The 23,486-nt window shown below is 37.3% G+C and overlaps 1 protein-coding gene across 1 annotated transcript; it reads right to left on the reverse strand.

The window, feature by feature from the left end:
• Positions 1-3,235: 3,235 nt before the first annotated feature.
• Positions 3,236-4,070, reverse strand: LOC132614131 (uncharacterized). Its single transcript, XM_060328498.1, has one exon. The coding sequence runs from the start codon at positions 3,951-3,953 to the stop codon at positions 3,396-3,398; it is 558 nt and encodes a 185-aa protein (XP_060184481.1). The 5' UTR covers positions 3,954-4,070; the 3' UTR covers positions 3,236-3,395.
• Between the last annotated feature and the right edge of the window lie 19,416 nt (positions 4,071-23,486).

The raw sequence follows: 23,486 nt of genomic DNA on the forward strand, positions 1-23,486 counted from the left end.
AGACATGAGTGTTCTTGTCAGATATAATAATTACTTTGTTTTTATATATATGAGGATGAGGATCTTTGTTTTATTACACAGATTTTAGATGTTTTTTTCAGGTATAATAATTATTTTGTTTTTACATATGAGGATCATTGTTTTATTACACAAAGATTTTTAGAAAAAAGTCTGGCTTATCTTTGAAATTATTTTGAATGACACAATCCTCGGGTTCAAAATCTTTGGATTCTCTAGAGTGGTGGGAAAGGGTTATTACTTTAATAATTGTGAAAGTCATAGATGGCTTGGATGTAATGATGCTTCAGTTCTTCTTTAAGACGAAGAAATTCCAGAATTATAATGGCGCACGGTTTGGAATTGGATGACTAATGAATTTCGGAAATACTCTCTCTATCTCCGCCAGGTAAAGTATAAAGGTAAGGTTTGCATACATAGTCTCTCCAAATCTCATTTGTGCGATTACACTGGTATATTGTTCTTTTTTACACAATAATATAAAAAAATAATGATTAAAAACACACCTCAAGCATCACTTTTTTATGAGTTTCCTACCCGAACTATCAGTGTTTGTGTTTCCTACCTAAACTATCATCAATAGTTTATCAAAACATACCTCGACTAGTATCTGATAGTGCGTGGTGTACATTCTCTTTTTTCTGTGTTTAAAAATGGTGTCAAATGACACTCCACGCAGATAATTAAAGGAAATAATTGAAAAATTAAGGGATAATGGTAAAAAAACACATCTGAAGTATCACATTTTTTTTGCAAGTTTCCAGCACCATCAAATACTAGTCGAGATGTTATATGATAAATAGTTGGTGATAATTCAGGTAGAAAACGCAAACACTTGATAGTTCATATGTGTTTTAATAAATAGTTGTTGATAGTTCAATAGAAAACTCAAAAAACTGATGCTTAGAAGTGTGTTTTTTACCATTATCTCTTACATAAATTGGTAACGGAAAAGGGCCTAAAATACCCTTGAACTATTGAATTTGGTGCAAAAATACCCTTCATCCACCTTTTGGGGTCTAAAATACCCTTGACGTTAACCTTTGAGCCCTAAAATACCCCTGACGTTAACCTTTGGGGCCTAAAATACTCTTATTTTTTAACGGACCCATTTCATTTATTACGTGGCGCCCTTTGATTGGTTGACAATTTAATTAACTTAAACTAATTAATCTCCGCATCTAACCCGATCCAACAAATAAAACTCGACCAGCCCCAATTAAATCCCCATTCCACTGTATAAAAAAAACATACAAACCCAGGTCATTACAAACCATATAAATAAAACCACGAACCCATTCCATCACAAATCATGAATTGTGGTGCTTCAATTATGATGGTTCATTTTTTATCTAAATTATTTATGATTTTCGGCATTTCACTCTGCATATCAGTTGTATTCTTGATCGGCCTTGTTATTTATGTGACTCTGATATATATATTTTTGCTGATGATACCACATCACCCAAAATTATGTGAATTTTCAGTTCCATGACTTTTATCTTCATCTTCTGTTACTGCTTATGATGAGTTGTGATATTGTGAAGCCAATTACCATACCCGTGTACCCTATGAAGTAAGGTTTTAATAAACGTCATGAATGTGGACATTATTGAGCTTAACATGTCAAAATTTGAGTAGAAATTATGGTTTGCTCTCTTTGGGTTCACGATTTGTAATGAAATGGGTTCGTGGATTTTTTTGATATAGTTTGTAATGACCTGGGTTCGTATATTTTTTTTGATACGGCTGAATAGGGATTTAATTGGGGCGGGTTGGGTTTTATTTGTTGGATCGGGTTAAATCGGGGGATTAATTAGTTTAAGTTAATTAAATTGTCAACCAATCAAAGGGTGTCATGTAATAAATGAAATGGATCCGTTAAAAATAAGGGTATTTTAGGCCCCAAAGGTTAACGTTAGGGATATTTTAAACCCCAAAGGTTAACGTCAAGGGTATTCTAGATCCCAAAGATGAATGAAGGGTATTTTTGCACCAAATTCAATAGTTCAAGGATATTTTAGGCCTTTTTCCGAATTGGTAAACAGTTACTTTACTTCTTTTGCACAAATATAATTCGGTAAACAGTCACTACTTTTTATTAAATGCATTAACTTGCCTTACCAATAATAAGAAGGTCATGAAAGAGACTGAAAGGGAGATTCTTCTACAAGGAGAAATAAGGAGCACATTCTGGCTGGCCTTTATTGTAGCTAGACTAGAAATGGAACTAACGGAAATGTGTTAATCTGTCACCTCGCAGCTTTCATCACTAAATTCATTTCCTTTCGCATTTAACCGTGTATTGAATAAAGCTACCTAAAAAGAATGTACACATTGATTACATATTCAAAAAGACTAAAAAGAATAGACAGAATAAAGTACTGGCAAACGTTGGAAAACACATCCAATTAGATATCCAAAAATTAAACAAAATTTAGCAAGTTGGGTTAAACTTCAACATTTAATTATTTTAAAAGTGTATTTTATCGGATGTATTTTAAAAAAAAATACGTTTCAAGAGGAGAGGTTTGCATTTGACTAATGAATTTGAAAATAACTTTCATCTGTTTGGTCAAGATTTCAAAAGTAATCCCAGTGAAAAACTTTTTTTAATTTTTTTTATTACATACGGGCAGGGGAAGAGAAAATGCGGAAGAGCATATCTAAGGCAGAGAATTGAACTTTCACCCATTACGGTGGAATCGGTGAAACTCTAAAAGGCAGTCAACAGAGCTACTAAGATTTTTTATTTTTATTGCCTAGAGTGGATTTTTTCAACTTCTATATTGCTCAAAAACACTTAATTTTTTCCTATAAAATACTTGATTAAACACCTCATTCTCTAAAATAAATATTGTTTTAAAAAAAAATGATTCCTCAAATGTTCGGACAAATAGGTTAAATGTAATGTAAAATGCAACAATAGACAAACATAACAAAATTCCCCTTCACCATTTGTTTCTCTTCTTATATTGGAATTCAAATTTTCAGACGATTTTAATAATATTTATACGATCATTTTATTTATATAATAAATTACATGCAAATCTCTTTGTTAAATATATGGTAATATGATTAAGAAAAAAGTAACCAAACCTATAACGTAGTATGCTATCCTGATGTCACGAGAGAAAATCCAGAAATACAAACATAAAAAGCAAAAATGTACATGTACAGTTGTACACATCCACAATTTTGAATGAACATACCGAAAGAATCAAAAACCATAACTTCAACCAATTTTGCTAAGTTCCAAAAATATTTTCCAATTAAATCCTCAAAATGGGTCCTCCCAACCTAACAAAATATTTCAACAAATCTACCCTAGAAAATTGAGTGGAGTTCACTCTTACAGATCTCAACAAAAAACCCCTTTAGAAACAAAGGATTACAACAGATGAAGAAATCATAAAACCATAAATAAAAATCAAGAACCCAAAATGCAAAGCCCAATTCCTCTTAAACTTACCAAAATAACTCTCTGGTGGTTCTTGATAATGTATCTCAAATTCATCACCAATTTCTTCAACCCCACCATTACCAATTCTCATTTTCAATTGCCTAAGTCTCTCAGTAGCCAAACCTAATGTCAACTTATGACATCTCCTTTGATACTTAAAACCATTAATACATCTCAAAGTTTGTGCCACAGATAGATAAAAAATTAAATGGGCTAAAGAAAGAAGCCCAATGGGTATCCAACAATGTCTACATTGAAGCTTAGGTGAAAGAGCTTGGCCTAAAAAGATTAATGATAAGAAAAGAAAGAAATGTTGGAACATTTTCCATAGTTCTTTTTTTTGAAAGTCTATAGCTCTTTTTTTCTCTAGGGTTTTTTCGAAATGGAGTTGGATTATGGTGTTGATGGCTTGTAAAGCTGTTTCTTTTTGGATTAGATTTGGGTGGTTGGTTGGGCCATCGTAATCTGCCATTGGAGAAAGCTTGGAAGAGTTTAGAGGAAAAAATATATAAAAAAGTGGGGGGTTTGGCTTTAATGTTGTTTTTTGTGACTGTGACAGCACGGGGTACAGTGGTCACTTGTTTTAATGTTTAGAATATCAAGGTGGTGAGAGGTATTATCTGATACTGATATTTCTGCTTATTGTTACAGCGGCAGGGAAACGGAGTCCGAAATTTTTTTAATCTAAAAAATAACATTTGGAACCAAATTAACTTTTAAAAAAACAATCAAACTTAAACTTAAATATAACAAGTTTTCAAACTTACTTCGAAGCACTTTACAACCCCTAAAACGGTGATCCAAATGTATATGTATACTTCATGTAATGAGCCGATATTATTGTACGCTAAAAAAAATATTAAGTTTTATATAAAATATTTATATTCCGACGTTTTGAAACGTGACTAATCTTCAGTCAAAGTACGAAAAAAAACTTAAAAATAATAAGTTTCTAAACTTACTTTGAGGCACTTTGCAACCCCTAAAATGATGATTCAAACATATATGTATACTTGATGTAATGAGCCGAGATTATTTTACGCTAAAAAAATATTTAGTTCTATATAAAATATTTATATTCCGGTGTTTTGAAATGTGACTAATCTTCGGTCAAAGTACGGAGAAAAGCTTAATTTAGAGTTTGATTTCCAAAGAATAAAGGTTGGGGTCAGGGGAAAGAGGATTTCACGCACAGATTCTGTGCGTGAAGCCTAGTTTGGCTCTTTTTTTTTTTTTTTAAAGGATTAATTTAGTTCCAAAAGTTATTTTTTGGGTTAAAAAAGTTCCGGGCTCCAGGGAAACGTGATGGGGTGGGCTTCGGGGGCGAATTTATATGCTAAATTTAGGGCATGTGAACTCAGAGTCTTCTTCGTAAAATTAAGACTGAAGGTGCACTTTGTTGAAGATTAAGTTATTTACTTAGAGCATTAAGGATCAATTTACACTTAATACATTTTTAAGTGTATTAAGTAAGAAAGAGAAAAAGAAAGAAGAAAGAAAAAATATAAGCAAAAATGAATTAACACGTGTCAAGCAAATATTGGTGTGTGGTTAATAAATTTTTCAAAAAATTAGAGTTGATCGAAAAAGGAGATAATAATATCGGTTTGAAGTTGTATGATCCCCACAAAGTTTAAGTATCTTATTGGAAAAAGGTGTCAAATTGAGGGGGGGTCCGATGTATTCTCTCATTTTTATATATACCAAATTTTTTGTCCTATAAATTTTGATTCATTTTCTCAAACACCAAGGCCATATTCAGGAATGCTACCAAATTAAAGTATTTATTAAAAAAATATATATAAAATTTAAAATTATATTAAAAAAATTATTACTCCTATTAATTTTGGTTTTACTCCATATCAAAGTGGAAAACTGGATTTGAAAATATTAACCAAAAGCTATTTAGACAACTTCCAAGAAACGAAAAATATTACTGTACCGTTTCATAACAATGGGAACATTGTAGTACAGTTATATTGTAATCGTGAAGTGATCCGTGACTTAAACACAAGCCCGGGGGGGGGGTTGAATTGTAGTTCTTTTTAAATTAAGTTAGTCGACTGTTTGAATAGTTAGTCGACTGTCTGAATAGTTAGTCAACTTCCCTGCAAAGACTGAAACACTGGTTAGCGAACAAATAATAGTAAACAGTAGAGAACAGAAAGTAATGAGACACAGATTTTTATACTACTTCGGATCACCGGTGTGGTGCCTAATCCAGTCCCCTTGGGTTATAAGGGTTTCCTTAGAGCCTTGGTGGTAACTTGATTACAGCAGTGGTTCGTTTTGAACCGCAGATCCTATTTTGGACAGTTTTCCAATTGTCCTCTAGTGACAGTCTCTACCTGTATAGCTATCTATTCTCTTTTTTTTTTTTCTAACACTCACAGACTTTTAGAAGTTATTATGCTTTTTACAAGATGAAGAATGAATAGATGTTTTTGCTCAAGTGAAGTTGTGATCATCTTTGGCTTGTGATGTCTCTCTTTATAGTTGGCTTCTCGTCTGGAGATTTTGGCAATGAATCAATCTTTCTTTGGATTGATTTTGATTTGGCTCGCTCTAAGGTAACCCAAGGCAGTTTATCCTCAATTAGGGATTTGAGTGATTTCCAGATTGATCTTCGGATCTTCTTTGTTGGTCTTCTTTCCTTTGTGTCCGCGATGTGAATCTGCTCTGCCTGTCTTCTTTCCTTTGTAACAATTATGTGATTTGCCTTGAAATCTTGCTGGTCTTCTTTCCTTTGTGTCCGAGATTTGAATCTGCTCTGCTGGTCTTCTTTCCTTTGTGACAGTGATGTAACTTGCAGTAAAATCTTGCTGACCTTCTTTCCTTGTGACCGAGATAAATCTTCCTTTGTTAACCTTCAGATCTTGTATAGTATTGTCTTGTTGATTTTACTTCTTTCCATATACGTCTTTTTGATTGGCTAGATTAGATCTTGACCCACGTATACTTCTTCTCTGATTGATGTCTTGGAATATATTTTCCTTTTTTGTGATCTCGATTGGTATGGCTGAGTTAGTCCTTCACAGCTTTCGATTTCCTTTTTGGTTCCTGCATAATACAATGTCATCATTAAAACAATTACTTGCTTTTAACCTTCAGGGCTAACACGTGCTTCGCGCAATAGTGAAAAACTTAGGTAAAACGATGAAATAATGCCTCATATACTAATTGAACAAAATATATTTTCGATTGCAAATAAAAATATTTTCGTTGTAATTGCGTGACACATTGGCTTCCGAAAAAATTACAGTTCGATCAGATTGTATGGTCTGGTGTGCGAAACGTAAACTAATGAGTTAAGATGTCCATACTCAATATTACGAATATAAAACTCACCTTTCTCTATTCTCTTATGGGCAAGAAATCCAATTAAATACATTACCAAGATCATAACATCAATCAGTTTCTTTCACTTGAATGGGATTATCTCATTTCTAATCACTTTGTCCTATCTCATAGAAGTGACTAATTCTTTATTTAAGGAGATCTGGTATTTTTCTCTAAAGCCTAAAGGTGAAAATTTGCATATTTCTCTTTGTTTTGTTCACATGTAGTTTCTTCATAACAATGATGTTTTCATTTTCCAACAAACCCAGATTCCGTTTTCACTTGGAAATCTTGTAAAGTGTAAAAAAAAAAAAAAAAAAAAAAAAAAAAAAGGTCGTGATTCCTTTTTTATTTTTTTGGACTTAACATTACAAAACAGCTTAATAGAGACTAAAAGATAATCTAATCTATATCTTTCAAAACTCTAGTCAGCATGCAATGTGTAATGTATACAATATGTGTTTATACTGATCATACTTTAGTTATACACTCCGCATACACCAACAACAGCTACAAGTCATTACAACTAGGCAGGCAAAAACTTTTTTAGCCGGCTGGCTAAAATTATTGTCCTTATTTTTAAGTAGAAAAAGTTACATATAACTTTCTGTTCATTCTTCCTATTGTCTGGATAATTATACATATATATTATACGGAAAACAACACAAATTTCCCTTAAAAACAAAATATTTACCCGAATTACCCCCGGGAATTTTTTAATTACTATGCTGCCTATATGGACTAAAATAATTACCCGCATACCTCCCATCTTGAATTGCGGCGGGCATCTCGGCGGCTTCAATTGGGGCTGTGTCTCTGCCTCCTTTCCTTTTTCATTTTAATTTCCTTTCTTTTTTCTATTTTGTTTTTCAACACTTTCTCTTTTGTTTTGTTTGGTTTTCCGATTTGAGTAGTTTATCTTTTTTTTTTAGTGTTTCCTTTCTCTATTTTTGTTTAAAGATAAAAAAAAAACATTAATTAATCATTTTTACATTAATACAAATATGGAATTAAATAATTTATCTACAATAAGAAATAATTAAAACTACTAACGTAACTAGCTTATTTATATAAATATATTAATAAAATATATTTTTATATTAAAAAAAAGTGCAAATGAAAATTAAAAATTTATCTAAAATAGACTATATTATTTTATTTTTTTCACAAATTAAATTTGCTAATAATGATATAAAAACTAGAGTATCTAAATTAAGCTTAAACTCTATTTTTTGTACTTATTTAAAAATTCTTTTTTTCTTTTGAAGGAATGAACATGTCCTTTGTGATACTCCGTCAGTATATGATGTATACCATGTGAGTATCATAAAAGACTGAAGATTTTTTTGAAGGAATGACACCGTCAATATATGATATATACTATGTGAGTATCATAGAGGACTGAGAAATACATGTTTTTGTTTGATAAGGAATGAATTAGTCTCTATGATACCATATCAATATATGATATTTACCCTGTGGGTATCATAGAGGATTAAGTTGTGTTTTTCTTGAACAAATGAATCAATCTCTGTGATACCATATCAGTTTATGATATATACCCTGTGGGTATCATAGAGGATTGAGTTGTGTTTTTATCTTGAAGGAACAAATCAATTTCTATAATACCTTGTTGATATATGATATATACCATGTGGGTATCATAGAGGATTGAGTTGTCTTTTTCTTGAAGGGATGAATCAATCCTCTATGATACTCTGTCAGTATACAATATATACCAGATTGGTATCATGGAGGACTGAGAAATATTTTTTATATTTGATAAGGAATGCATTAGTCCCTATGATACTGTTACATCTCGTGGTTTTGTACATTGCGATTCGTAATGTGTTAGTGGTTCTAGTCTTGGACCCCGGGGTTATCAAGGTTAAACGAAATTAGAAATATTTATCTTATAGTTATAAGGGGTTAAGTTCATGTTTAGCAGATATTGGAAGGATTAGAGGCTCAATCAATTGACGAGAATACGTTTCAACAAAAGTTGGGATTTACGGACCATATATATTATACGGACCGTAAATTCCATGATTACCACCGTAGAATTGAATCAGTGGTTGGTGTTTCTGTTGGGGATTTACGGTCCAAATGTACGATCCGTATATTGGACCGTATATCTGAGGCGGTGGCAGATTTTTTTTTTTATGTTATATACTCGACACTTATTCATTTTAGCTCATTTCCAACATTTCCCAAGTCCATGAAAGCTCAAGAATCTTCCTCTAAACATATACAACCAAACCCAAGTGAAATCAAAGATTAAAACGCACAAATCAAGAGATTCAAGTGTTGAAGGCTCACTAGGGTTTTTAGGGTCTAAGAATTCCTTTGGTGTTAAAGTTGGAGGTTTCACTCAAGTGGAATAATTTGATCCAAAGCTTGCTCTTGTGTGATTAAGGTAAGTTTCCACATCTATTGCATGTTGTTGAGGATGTTAAATTGTTATACAACTTGATTGAGGAAAGAAAGAAAAAAAGGAATTTCGAATATGAATTTAAGGATATTTTGAGTAGTAAATTAACTTGAGTTATAATTATTAGAATGCTTTAAGTATAATCTTCTTATAAGGGGTAATGATGATGGGGAAGTGTTGTATACAAGTGTATAAGGGATTGTGTTGAAGTTGTGTTACAAATTGATTATGAGAATAAGTTTTGGGGATTGTATTGGATATAATATGAATGAAAACTCTTAATCATGGTATTGTTGAAGTGGTCATTTTTGTTTGGGAGTTGATTTGGAATATGGTGGAAGTAGGTGAAATAGGGGAAGTGTTGCCCAATTTTCGCTAGTTTATTAATTATTCTGGTTTGGACTTATGAGTATTTCCAAGACTTGACGTTAGTGTGAATCCTTTTGAATGTAGATTTGTGAACTTGGAAGGAGAAACCTTAAGTAGTTGAGGAGATGAAAAGGTGTGTAAGGCTAACCCTTTCTTTCGAAAGGCATGATTCTTTTATTGTGAACCCATACATGATATCCATAATGTCCTATTTCCTAGAAACGCTAGAAGCTCATAATTCTCAAGGTTCTCATGACATTGTAGACAAATATTCTCTATTTTGATGATGATGATAATGATGATGATGTTGATTCTATTTCTAAAGATACCAAAGCCTGTAGCTCTTAATGTTTTCATAATATTATTGAGTTATTCCATGATCATTAATTTTACTCATTGTTGTTGATCTCATCTTATAGTATTTGTTCTTTCAAGGTGAGATATAGCGATGATGATGGTTCCATAATAGAAACAGAGGTTTATTAACCTTACGTCACTCCGATAGAGTTGCAACGCTTTATTTAGGCTCTCATGCATGCTTTATATATATGTATATATTTTCTCACACTGCGCCGCGCTATAGTCGGTCGGGCAGGCACGTAGATGTGCACACCACTGCAGTGGGCATATTATGATGTTATCCCGGATGCGGGATAACCCGGACGCGGGATGATATGATATATGGATTGGGTTGCACTTTCCGCAGCAATATGTATATGTATGAAAAATGTTTTTTTGAAAATCTAAGCATGGATGATATCCGTCTTAAGAGGCAATCAGATGTACATGTTATCTCTCTTACCTCATGTTTCTACATTTCTTTATTATGTTGTTATTCATGCCTTACATACTCAGTACATTATTCGTACTAACGTACTTTTGTTTGTGGACGATGCGTTCATGCCCGCAGGTAGGCAGGGAGATGGATCAGATCCCTAGGTGCTTCATCAGCGATTACCCAGGAGCACTTTATTTGCTTCCGAGCTGTAGTCTAGTCGTATTATTCTTTTGTGTACATATTTGGGCACGACGGGGTTCTGTCCCGTACTTAGAAGTTCATGTACTCCATGTAGAGGCTCGTAGACAAATGTATATAGCTGGATATCCTATAACCTTAAGGGTTCATATTTTTGTATATCATTTTGACAGCCTTGTCGACTCATGTACATATATATATGCATGGGCATAGTTGATGATGATCATATAGATGAGCTAATATTTTTGTGGATTCATACCCTTGTAGATTATGATAGTTATAAGTAGCCATGTGGTACACCTAGATATGAGTATAAGAAGTATGATAAGAGGTGTTCGGTAGGTTAGCTCCGGGTACCCGTCATGGCCATCTGGTTGGGTCATGACAGATACCCTGTAAGTATATGATACATACCATACAAGTATCATAGAGGACTGAGTTGTGTTTTTCTTGAAGGAATGAATCAATTACTGTGATACCTTATCAATATAAGATATATACCATGTGGGTATCATAGAGGATTGAGCTGTGTTTTTCTTGAACGAATGAATCAATATCTATGATACCCTATAAGTATATGATATATACCATGTGAGTATCATAGACGATTAAACTATTTTTCTTGAAAAATGAGTCAGTCCTCTATGATATGTTGTCAGTATATGATAGATCATGTGATTCATTCATCCGTGATACCTTGTGAGTATATGATATATATATATATATATATATATATATATATATATATATATATATATATATATATATATATATCATGTAGATATCAATCTTCTATGATACCCTGTCAGTGTATGATATATATACCATGTGGGTATCATAGAGGATTGAGTTGTGTTTTTATTGAAAGGATGAATTAGTCCTTAATGATACTCTATCAATATATGATATATACCAGGTTGGTATCATAGAGGACTCAGAGTTTTTCTTGAAAGAATGAACCGTCAGTCCTGTATGATACCTTGTTAGTATATGAAATATACCATATGGGTATCATAGTATATTGCAACAGCATACTTCAACTGCTACTGATTTGATATACTATATGCTAGAATAAATTATTGATGTGCTGGGAATTTTGGAGTGTTTTGCTTGAAAAAACCAACATGTCCTCTATAATACCCTCTCAGTATATTATATATCCCATAAGGGTATCATAAAGGACTTAGTAGTGTTTTTCTTGAAAAAACGAATCATTCCTCTATGATACATTGTCAGTATATGATTTATACCATGTGAGCATTATAAAGGACTGAGTAGTGTTGAATGAATCTGTCATCTATGATACCCTATCAGTATATGATATCTATTATGTTGGTATCATAGAGGGCTAAGTGTTTTTCTTGAAGGAATGAACTGTCAGTTCTCTATGATACCTGTCAGTATATGATATACTATTTGGGTATCATGAGTGCTGAGTAGTATTTTCTTGAAAGAATGAATCAATCTTCTATGATACCCTGTCAGTGTATGATATATATACCATGTGGGTATCATAGAGGATTGAGTTGTGTTTTTATTGAAAGGATGAATTAGTCCTTAATGATACTCTATCAATATATGATATATACCAGGTTGGTATCATAGAGGACTCAGAGTTTTTCTTGAAAGAATGAACCGTCAGTCCTGTATGATACCTTGTTAGTATATGAAATATACCATATGAGTATCATAGTATATTGCAACAGCATACTTCAACTGCTACTGATTTGATATACTATATGCTAGAATAAATTATTGATGTGCTGGGAATTTTGGCACATCTAATGCTTTTTAACTCTAAGTTTTACTTGTTTTCGAGCAAGTTTGTGTTAGTTTGATGTGTTTTGTGTGTTGTGCAGGTATTTTGAAGTTAGAATGCTCGGAAAGCGAAAAAACGAAGAAAAGATACAATCTGTTCTGATAAGCATAAGGACAGACCGTGAACATGCTCGACTGCCCGTCGAGTTGCCTCGTCGATAAGTTCCTGCGAAGTGACAATTCATCATATTATCATCAGATCGTCGACTAGCACAGTCGACATGATCGACGGTCCGTCGAAATGCTTCGACGATGGAGTTCCTACAGAGCTATAAAAGTATACCCATATCGTCGAGTTGGTCGTCGAGCATGTCGACGACCGTCGAAGTGCAAGCCGAGATGGAACAGGACTGGGATTGATTATTCCGAGTTTTGATTTGTATAAATACCTGTTTAGGTTTTAGTTTTCAGACATCTGGAGTTTTAGACTTGTAGTAATTACTTTTGAGTTGTTATTGCTTTTGAAGGCTTCCAGACGATTACATTCATTACTTTCAAGTATTATTCGTCAGTTCAATACAGTAATTCAATTATGCAATCTTCAATCTTTTATTGTTTTCTTGTTGCCATGAGTAGCTAAACACCTTTACTAAGGCTGTGAACCCAAGGATGGGTGTTTTGTGATTGAGGATCGTGAAAGATATTCACATAATGGATTGTTAAGGTTTATTTGTTCTTCGTTTTCATCATATAGTTAGTGGTTGCAAACATTAGCTCGCGCCATAAACTTTAGTTTATTTGGGAAAATAGCTAGGGTTAGGTAAGAACAAATAACAAGAACTCAGGGCTTTAAACCTTGTTTAATAAATTTACTTAGGAATAAGAGGAATTTACTCGGCATAATTAACCGTTCTTCATGCATACTTTTTCATCTTTGGAAAAAGCATAGAAAGAAATAATCTTTTCTTATTGGGAAATAGTTTAGATTCACATAGAGGTTAAGTGCATCCATACAAACAGTCCATTAGAAGTATATCAAGATCGATACCCATGATCATGCACTTTATCTGACGGGGACACAACCTTGGTTATTTTTACCCATATATTTACAACTTTAAATTTCCAGTCACTTTAAAGTGGTCCACAAACCAAATCAACTATAAAACCCTTTTCTGGAATACACCAGGACCGCAAGATTAGTACGATATACTTGTTTAGTAAACTTTTCACACCATATTCTCTGTAGGATTCGACCCCAACCTCGTTGGGTTACTATATTTGACAACGTCCGCGTTATACCATTATAGGTGTAATTTGAGCGTATCAAATTTTGGCGCCGCTGCCGGGGAATACGGTTTTTGAAATTACTAAATAGTTTTTACTCTTCTTAAAGTCTTTGTCATAATCCAATACACCTCGTTTGCTACCTTGTAAACCAGGTAATCATGGCAAAAAACGAACTTCTAGTCGAGAATGTTTTTGCCGATGAACCAGAAGCAGATGAACACTTTGCATCCGCAATCGTTCATCCGAGGGTGACTGATACTACTATCAAGTTTGATAATTCCCTCTATCATATGCTCAAACAAGAGGGATACTTTCGGAATGCAGTCGATGATGACCCTCACCAACATATAACAAACTTTCTGGATGTGTGCTTGTCACGACCCGACTAGGGGGCCGCGACGAGCACCCGGTGCTAGCCCACCCGGGCACCCTCTTATCTTACTCTTATACTTACATCTAGGTGAGCCACATAATTAGACATACATTTCCATTCATTCGTCAAAGTAGTCTCATTGGACGACATTACCATAATATCATAATTGGCATTTATGCCACATCAATGTACATTGGCCAACGTGGCCGACAAAATGATATACAAAACATAGGCCAACAAGCCAACCATGTCTAAACTTATACACGTGACTACGAGCCTCTAAGAGAGTATGACATATCGCATGAGCGGGACAGGACCCCGCAATGCCCATAATTATATACACAAAAGATTAAGTACCCAAAAGCTACGGCTCCGGAAGAAATGGAGCTCTGCTATGCAATCTCCGAATAAGCAACTATGGATCAAGTCTATCTCCCTGTGCACCTGCGGGCATGACGCAGCGTCCACAAACAAAAGGACGTCAGTACGAAGAATGTACTGAGTATGTAAAGCATGATCAACATCAACATGAAAGCATAATAGACAACATATGAAGTAGCATAGAAGGGGAGACAATATTATCATCGTCATAGCACTTACTTACCTTTCATAGGGACTTTCCATTTCTCATACGTATTTGTACACATACGTCATCGTCCGTATTTCATAATAGTACTCGTACCATACTTGTGCTCGTATTCGTATACATGTCCTTATTCATATTCATATACATAGTCTTATCACATTCATATTCATATTATATACTTAGTCATTTCATATACATAGTGTTTACATAGCGTACCCGACCACATAGGATCGGTGTTTCATACATATCCTTACATAACATACCCGACCATATAGGTTCGGTGTTTCATGCATACCTGGCCAACCAAGGCTCAGTGTTACACGTACCTGGCCCTACCAAGGCTTCAGGGTTATCCGTACCATCTGCAGATGTGTGCGCGCGTTTCGTAATCGTATACATACTCTATACATATTCATATACATATATTCTACCCGGCGTTATAAGCTCGGGGGGGGGGGGGGGGTCATTATAGCCCTTCATAGGCACATATAAGTATAATAGCCCGTAGGCACCTTTAGCACCATTATTATCATCCTTATCATTACTTCTATATCATAGGCCTACTCGTCGTATGAGGTGCGTAGTACAATCGTAGTACATATCGAGGGTCGTGAGCTTAGGAGCTCAGAATATCAATCATTGGAGACAACATACTCAGTTAGAGGATTTAAGAGTTTGGCCAAGAAACCATGCCTTATGAAAGAAGGGTTAGCCTCACATACCTTTTCGTCGAACTATTCTACACTTGCACGTTTCCTTCCAATGCTAGCGTTTATACCTTCATTAATATCATAACAATGGCCATTAGTCATTCACATTGTCCACATTATCTAGAATCCTCAATTTGCCTCTAATTCACCCATAATTATGGTCATAACATCCAACTTCGTCCATTCGTCTAAAGTGTCGAGCTCATGATCTTAATACCATTTATAGCACATTCATATCACAACGCAACAACATTCATAATGCAATTCAAACTATCCCTCAAAATGCCACTATTCATCATTCATGACCTAGTTGACCATATTTTCTACAATCCATGTATTTTAATTCTCCAACACCTTTAACATCATGTAAAAATCACGAATCTTACCTTAGAAGTTGTAGGGACAAGCTTTGGTTGATAATACTCCACCTTGAGCAAAACCCTAGTTTATCTCCATTTGGATTTCTTGACTTGGATGATCTTTGATGATGTTATTACTCTTGATTCACCTTGTTTTATGTTATTGATGTCATATAATACTTGAAAACTCATATAATAAATGTAGAGAGAAGTTTTAGAGAGAAGTGGTGTAATGTAGTAATGAAATAAAACAAGTGTTGGTCCCTTTATTTAATGACTTGTAAAATCTGTGCTGAGGTGAACAGTGGTCGTCCATCGTGGTTTACGGCCCGTATTCCACTATACGGTTCGTCCACCAAGGGCGTATTTAACCATTTCCAGAACCAGAAGCTTTGGCTGCATGCATGGTGGTTTACGACCATGGTACGGGCCGTAAATCACTTTACGGTCCGTAAACCTGGTCGTATTTTACCATTTCTCGACTGGGCAGAAAGTTGAAACCTTGCATGGCAATTTACGACTGCCAGTTTACGGACCGTATACCAATTTACGGTCCGTATTTTGCACTTTACGACCACTGGGCAGTTGCAATTCTGCAACTTCCCATATTTCTTAGACTTCTCATTTCAATCACCCACGTTCATGCACATGCATTACTCACCTTATATCTCATCTTAACTTAGCCAACTTTCTCGTCTCACATCGGATACTTTCGAAATCTCGCCTAAGGTCATCAAACGTCGTTTCTTGCTCATGGACATCATGCACTCATATTCATTACTAGTTCATTCTCTTGCGTACCAACGGAAAATTTTCCGAGGTGTAACATTCTTCCCCCCTTAAGAACATTCGTCCTCGAATGTTAAAGTCTTCGGGGATTCTATAAAAATTTCTCCAGAGTTTCCCCTACATTAGGGCACTACCATCCTGCCACAACAACCCATAATATCGATGCCACACAGAGCCACAACACAATAGCATACAAATCTGGCCACACACGACCCAAAAGCATAAAAGGAAAACATACGTACCTTATGATCTTGACGTCTCATTTTGGACTTCTTCCAAGGGCTGAAATAGATGTGGGTACTTGGACCGCACTCTCTCTTCTGCTTCCCACGTCATCTCCTCTCGTTTACGGCTTCTCCATAGAACTTTAACTGAGGCCACTTCTTTGTTTCTAAGCCTCTGTACTTGCCTATCTAATATGGCAATGGGTACTTCTTCGTAAGACAACTTTTCCGTCACTTGTACATCATTTACCGGGACGATCCTTGTAGGATCTCCGACACATTTTCGAAGCATCGAGACGTGGAATACTGGATGGACTGACTCCAACTCGGGAGGTAGATCTAACTCGTAGGCCACTTTGCCTATTTTGCGCACAATCTCATATGGTCCAATATACCGGGGACTAAGTTTCCCCTTTTTGCCAAATCTCATAACGCCCTTCATTGGCGACACTTTCAAGAACACCCAATCTTTCACTTCGAACTCCAAGTCTCTTCGACGATTATCCGCATAGGACTTTTGACGACTTTGGGTTGTTAACAACCGATCTTGTATGAGCTTAACTTTCTCTATAGCTTGCTGGACCAAGTCTGGACCTATCAACTTAGTTTCTCCGGTTTCAAACCACCCAATCGGGGATCTACACTTCCGCCCATATAAAGCTTCATAAGGTGCCATTTGAATACTAGAATGATAACTGTTATTGTAAGCAAATTCAATGAGTGGCAAATGGACTTCCCAATTTCCTCCAAAGTCTATCATACATGCTCGTAACATATTCTCAAGGGTCTGAATAGTACGTTCAGCTTGCCCATCAGCCTGTGGGTGAAATGCCGTGCTAAGGCGCACTTGGGTCCCTAGACCCTCTTGGAAAGACCTCCAAAATTTAGTTGTAAACTGAGTCCCTCTATCGGAGATGATAGACACTGGAACGGCATGAAGTCTTACTATCTCCTTAAGGTAAAGCCTCGCATAATCTTCTGCCTCATAGGTCGTCCTGACCGGTAAGAAATGAGCTGACTTGATGAGTCTATCCACAATAACCCATATGGAATCATACTTGCGTCGAGAACGGGGCAACCCTGTAATGAAGTCCATATTAATCACTTCCCACTTCCACGTTGGGATTTCTATAGCTTGGAACAATCCACCTGGCTTTTGGTGCTCGATTTTCACTTGTTGACAATTAGGACACTGAGCTACAAACTCCGCTATATGTTTCTTCATCCCATTCCACCAATATATAGGCTTAAGGTCGTGATACATCTTCGTCGCTTCGGGGTGAACAGAGTATCGAGAACAATGAGCTTCTCTCAAAATCTGGTGGCGTAGACTTGCCACATCAGGGACACATAATCTGCCTCGGTATCGGAGAACCCCGTCTCCTGAAATATCAAACGATGACTCCTCTTTCTGAGGGAGTGTATCTCTGTACTGCATTAGCATGGGATCCTCATACTGTCGCTCTTTCACTTCCGCTACTAGCGACGAAACTGCTGAATTCTGAATAGTAGCTCCGCCGCTACCTGAGTCCACTACTCGGACTCCTAGGTTAGCTAACTGTTGGAGCTCACGGGCCATTTCTTTCTTTCCTGGTCATATATCACTTAGACTTCCCATCGATCTACGGCTAAGAGCATCAGCCACAACATTTGCTTTTCTGGGGTGGTACAAGATGTCAACATCAGAGTCTTTTAGCAATTCTAACCATCGTCGTTGCCGCAAATTCAACTCTCTCTGCTTGAAGATATACTGAAGACTCTTATGATCCGTATAAATATCCACATGGACACCATATAGATAATGTCTCCATATCTTTAATGCATGGACCACCGCGGCCAATTCTAGATCATGGGTAGGATAATTCTGCTCATGTTTCCGCAATTGCCTTGAAGCATACGCAATCACCTTGCCATGTTGCATCAATACACAGCCTAGCCCAACACCTGAAGCATCGCAATAAACAACATATCCTTCCAATCCCTCTGGAAGTGTCAGAACTGGGGCAGAAGTCAATCTACTCTTTAACTCTTGGAAACTACACTCGCAAGCATCTGTCCACTGAAACTTTGCCGATTTTTGGGTCAACTTTGTGAGAGGTGCAGAAATAGAAGAAAATCCCTCAACGAATCTCCTGTAATAACCTGTTAAGCCCAGAAAGCTACGAATTTCTGTAGGAGTTGTGGGCTTTGGCCAAGTCTTCACGGCCTCAATCTTTTGACTATCCACTCGAATACCATCGGCGGCAACAATATGCCCTAAAAATGCCACTGAGTTCAACCAGAACTGACATTTGGAAAACTTTGCAAATAACTCTCGAGTTCGAAGAACTCCAAGGACTATACGCAAATGATATGCATGTTGCGCCTCGGATCTGGAATACACCAAGATATCATCGATAAACACTATCACAAATAAATCCAGGAAGGGTCTGAACACATTATTCATTAGATCCATAAATACAGCTGGCGCATTAGTTAATCCAAATGACATTACCCGGAATTCAAAATGACCATATCTTGTTCTGAAGGCTGTCTTAGGGATATCTTTCTTCCTAACTCTCACTTGGTGATACCCGAATCTCAAATCGATCTTCGAAAACCATTTGGCACCTTGCAATTGATCAAATAAATCGTCAATCCTCAGGAAAGGATATTTATTCTTAATCATCACTTTATTCAATTGTCTATAATCAATGCACATTCTCAAGGAGCCATCTTTCTTTCGGACAAACAACACGGGCGCTCCCCACGGGGATGAACTAGGCCTAATGAAGCCTTTATCAAGCAAGTCTTTCAATTGCTCTTTCAATTCTTTCAGTTCTGCGGGTGCCATTCTGTATGGAGGAATAGATATAGATTTAGTGTCTGGCAACACATCAATAGCAAAGTCAATCTCCCGCTCAAGAGGAAGGGCTGGAAGCTCTTCCGGGAACACATCCGGAAATTCATTCACTACAGGAACTGACTGAAGGGTTGGCGAATCAGCTTCTACATCTTGAACTCGCACTAGATGATAAATACATCCTTTCGTGATCATCTTCCTTGCCTTTAGATAGGAAATAAACCTACCCTTTGGTGACGCCGTATTACCTTTCCATTCTAGAACTGGTTCTCCCGAAAACCGAAAACGAACCATTTTCATTCTACAATCGACATTGGCGTAACAAGAAGCCAACCAATCCATCCCCATAATGACATTAAAATCTACCATTTCTAGCTCATGCAAATCAATCATGGTACGACGATCACAAATCATAACTACACAATCTCTATACACTCGGCTAGCTATTACCGATTCACCCACGGGTGTAGACACCTCAAAAGGTTTGATCGACTCCGGCTCAACTATAAATTGACCCGCAATATAAGGAGTAACATATGATAATGTGGAGCCCGGATCAATCAAAGCATGTACATCATAAGAGAATACCGATAATATACCTGTGACCACGTCAGGAGAAGACTCAAGGTCTTGGCGTCCAGCCAAAGCACAAATACGGTGCTGAGGACCGCTACTACTGGGAGCTCTCCCTCTGCCTCTACCATGGCCAACTAAAACATGTGAACCTGGCCCCGTAGGGCGTACAGATGCCGAAGATCCGGCTGTCGACCCTGAAGGCTGGGTCCTACCTCTACCCTGTACTGAGGGGAAATCGCGCATAATATGACCTGGTCGGCCACATGAATAGAAACCATCTGTACCTGATCGGCACTGACCCCAATGCAACTTCCCACACTGGGAACATCATGGCACGGGTGGCCTCGACTGGCCTGAATCACCCCTAAACTGGGACCCCGAATAACTCTGACCCGTCCCGGAATGAGTAGATCTATCAAATCTCTGGACTAGAAACCGTGGAGGTGCACTGGTCATAGAATAGCCTGAATATCTAGGGAACTGCTGCCTGTGTCCGCCTCTGGACTCACTCATTGGGCCTGAAGATCTGGCCCTCTTGCTATGTCCCCGATCTTGCTCACGCTCACTTCTCCGCTGATGTAGGCTTTCTTCTAAGTTTTGAGCATGTGTCTGAATGTGTGCAATATCCATACCGTCCTGAAGAGACGCAGTCAAGCATTTATCCATCAAGTGTGGTCCTAGGCCCTTTACAAATAGGTGTACCTTGTCGCCCATATCCGCTACCATGGCCGAAGCATACCTAGCCAAGGAATTGAAGCGGAGACTATACTCTAGGGCACTCATACTACCCTGCCTCAAGCTCAAAAATTTATCGGCCCTAGCTCGCCGAACTTCTGGGGGCATATAATGACGGAGAAAAGCATCGACAAACTCTTGCCATACCGGGGGAGGTGCATTGGCTCCCCGTGAAGCTATCCATACCGTATACCACTGGATCGAGACATCTCTCAATCTGTATGATGCTAACTCTACCGACTCGGTGTCTGAAGCATGTATCAATCGGAGCGTCCTTAGCATACCATCAATAAAGTCCTGAGGATCCTCCTCCGGTTTTGACCCAAAGAACTCCGGAGGGTTTAAAGTAATAAAATCACGGACCCTTGTACTAACAGCCCTATCACCATGCCCTGAATTCTGCCTCTGAGTCTGGGCCGCAACTAGCTGAGTCAACAAATTAATAGCCTCTTTCACATCTTGGCCAGAAGCATTTGGTGGAGGAGCTAGAGGTGCTGGAGCTGGGGCCGAGGCTCCCTCACGCTCCTCTGTAATAGGAAATGTCCGGGAGGACTGAGATCGAGCTGCACCCTGGGACTCACTTTCCTCTACTACCGGTGGCGGTGCTTTCTTAGCCCGATTCTCTGCCACCATCTTGCCCTTTTGGGCTGCCACAGTCTTTCCCTTTTTAGGCATCTCTGAAATACACAACACACGATTTAGGAGCAAGAATTCCCTACATCATAGCTCTATCGCACAATTCTTATGAAGAAAAAAGGTCATTCATTCCTAAAATGTCCATACCTTCTCGTTTATAAGTGTGGCGCGCAACACACCCATAACCAAGACTCTACTAGACATGGCTCGTAGACATACCCTAGGACTGAACTGCTGTGATACCACTTTTGTCACGACCCGACTAGGGGGCCGCGACGAGCACCCGGTGCTAGCCCACCCGGGCACCCTCTTAGCTTACTCTTATACTTACATCTAGGTGAGCCACATAATTAGACATACATTTCCATTCATTCGTCAAACTAGTCTCATTGGAAGACATTACCACAATATCATAATTGGCATTTATGCCACATCAATGTACATGGGCCAACGTGGCCGACAAAATGATATACAAAACATAGGCCAACAAGCCAACCATGTCTAAACTTATACACTTGACTACGAGCCTCTAAGAGAGTATGACATATCGCATGAGCGGGACAGGACCCCGCAATGCCCATAATTATATACACAAAAGATTAAGTACCCAAAAGCTACGGCTCCGGAAGAAATGGAGCTCTGCTATGCAATCTCCGAATAAGCAACTATGGATCAAGTCTATCTCCCTGTGCACCTGCGGGCATGACGCAGCGTCCACAAACAAAAGGACGTCAGTACGAAGAATGTACTGAGTATGTAAAGCATGATCAACATCAATATGAAAGCATAATAGACAACATATGAAGTAGCATAGAAGGGGAGACAATAATATCATCGTCATAGCACTTACTTACCATTCATAGGGACTTTTCATTTCTCATACGTATTTGTACACATACGTCATCGTCCGTATTTCATAATAGTACTCGTACCATACTTGTGCTCGTATTCGTATACATGTCCTTATTCGTATTCATATACATAGTCTTATCACATTCATATTCATATTATATACTTAGTCATTTCATATACATAGTGTTTACATAGCGTACCCGACCACATAGGATCGGTGTTTCATACATATCCTTACATAACATACCCGACCATATAGGTTCGGTGTTTCATACATACCTGGCCAGCAAAGGCTCAGTGTTACACGTACCTGGCCCTACCAAGGCTTCAGGGTTATCCGTACCATCTGCAGATGTGTGCGCGCGTTTCGTAATCGTATACATACTCTATACATATTCATATACATATATTCTACCCGGCGTTATAAGCTCGGGGGGGGGGGGGGGTCATTATAGCCCTTCATAGGCACATATAAGTATAATAGCCCGTAGGCACCTTTAGCACCATTATTATCATCCTTATCATTACTTCTATATCATAGGCCTACTCGTCGTATGAGGTGCGTAGTACAATCGTAGTACATATCGAGGGTCGTGAGCTTAGGAGCTCAGAATATCAATCATTGGAGACAACATACTCAGTTAGAGGATTTAAGAGTTTGGCCAAGAAACCATGCCTTATGAAAGAAGGGTTAGCCTCACATACCTTTTCGTCGAACTATTCTACACTTGCACGTTTCCTTCCAATGCTAGCGTTTATACCTTCATTAATATCATAACAATGGCCATTAGTCATTCACATTGTCCACATTATCTAGAATCCTCAATTTGCCTCTAATTCACCCATAATTATGGTCATAACATCCAACTTCGTCCATTCGTCTAAAGTGTCGAGCTCATGATCTTAATACCATTTATAGCACATTCATATCACAACGCAACAACATTCATAATGCAATTCAAACTATCCCTCAAAATGCCACTATTCATCATTCATGACCTAGTTGACCATATTTTCTACAATCCATGTATTTTAATTCTCCAACACCTTTAACATCATGTAAAAATCACGAATCTTACCTTAGAAGTTGTAGGGACAAGCTTTGGTTGATAATACTCCACCTTGAGCAAAACCCTAGTTTATCTCCATTTGGATTTCTTGAC

Source organism: Lycium barbarum, chromosome 10 (assembly GCF_019175385.1).
Source record: "Lycium barbarum isolate Lr01 chromosome 10, ASM1917538v2, whole genome shotgun sequence".
Classification (NCBI taxonomy): Eukaryota; Viridiplantae; Streptophyta; class Magnoliopsida; order Solanales; family Solanaceae; genus Lycium; species Lycium barbarum.

What these genes read in the sequence shown, in the direction of transcription:
- LOC132614131 (XM_060328498.1), bottom strand. Translation starts at nt 3,953, where the DNA reads ATGGCAGATTACGATGGCCCAACCAACCACCCAAATCTAATCCAAAAA.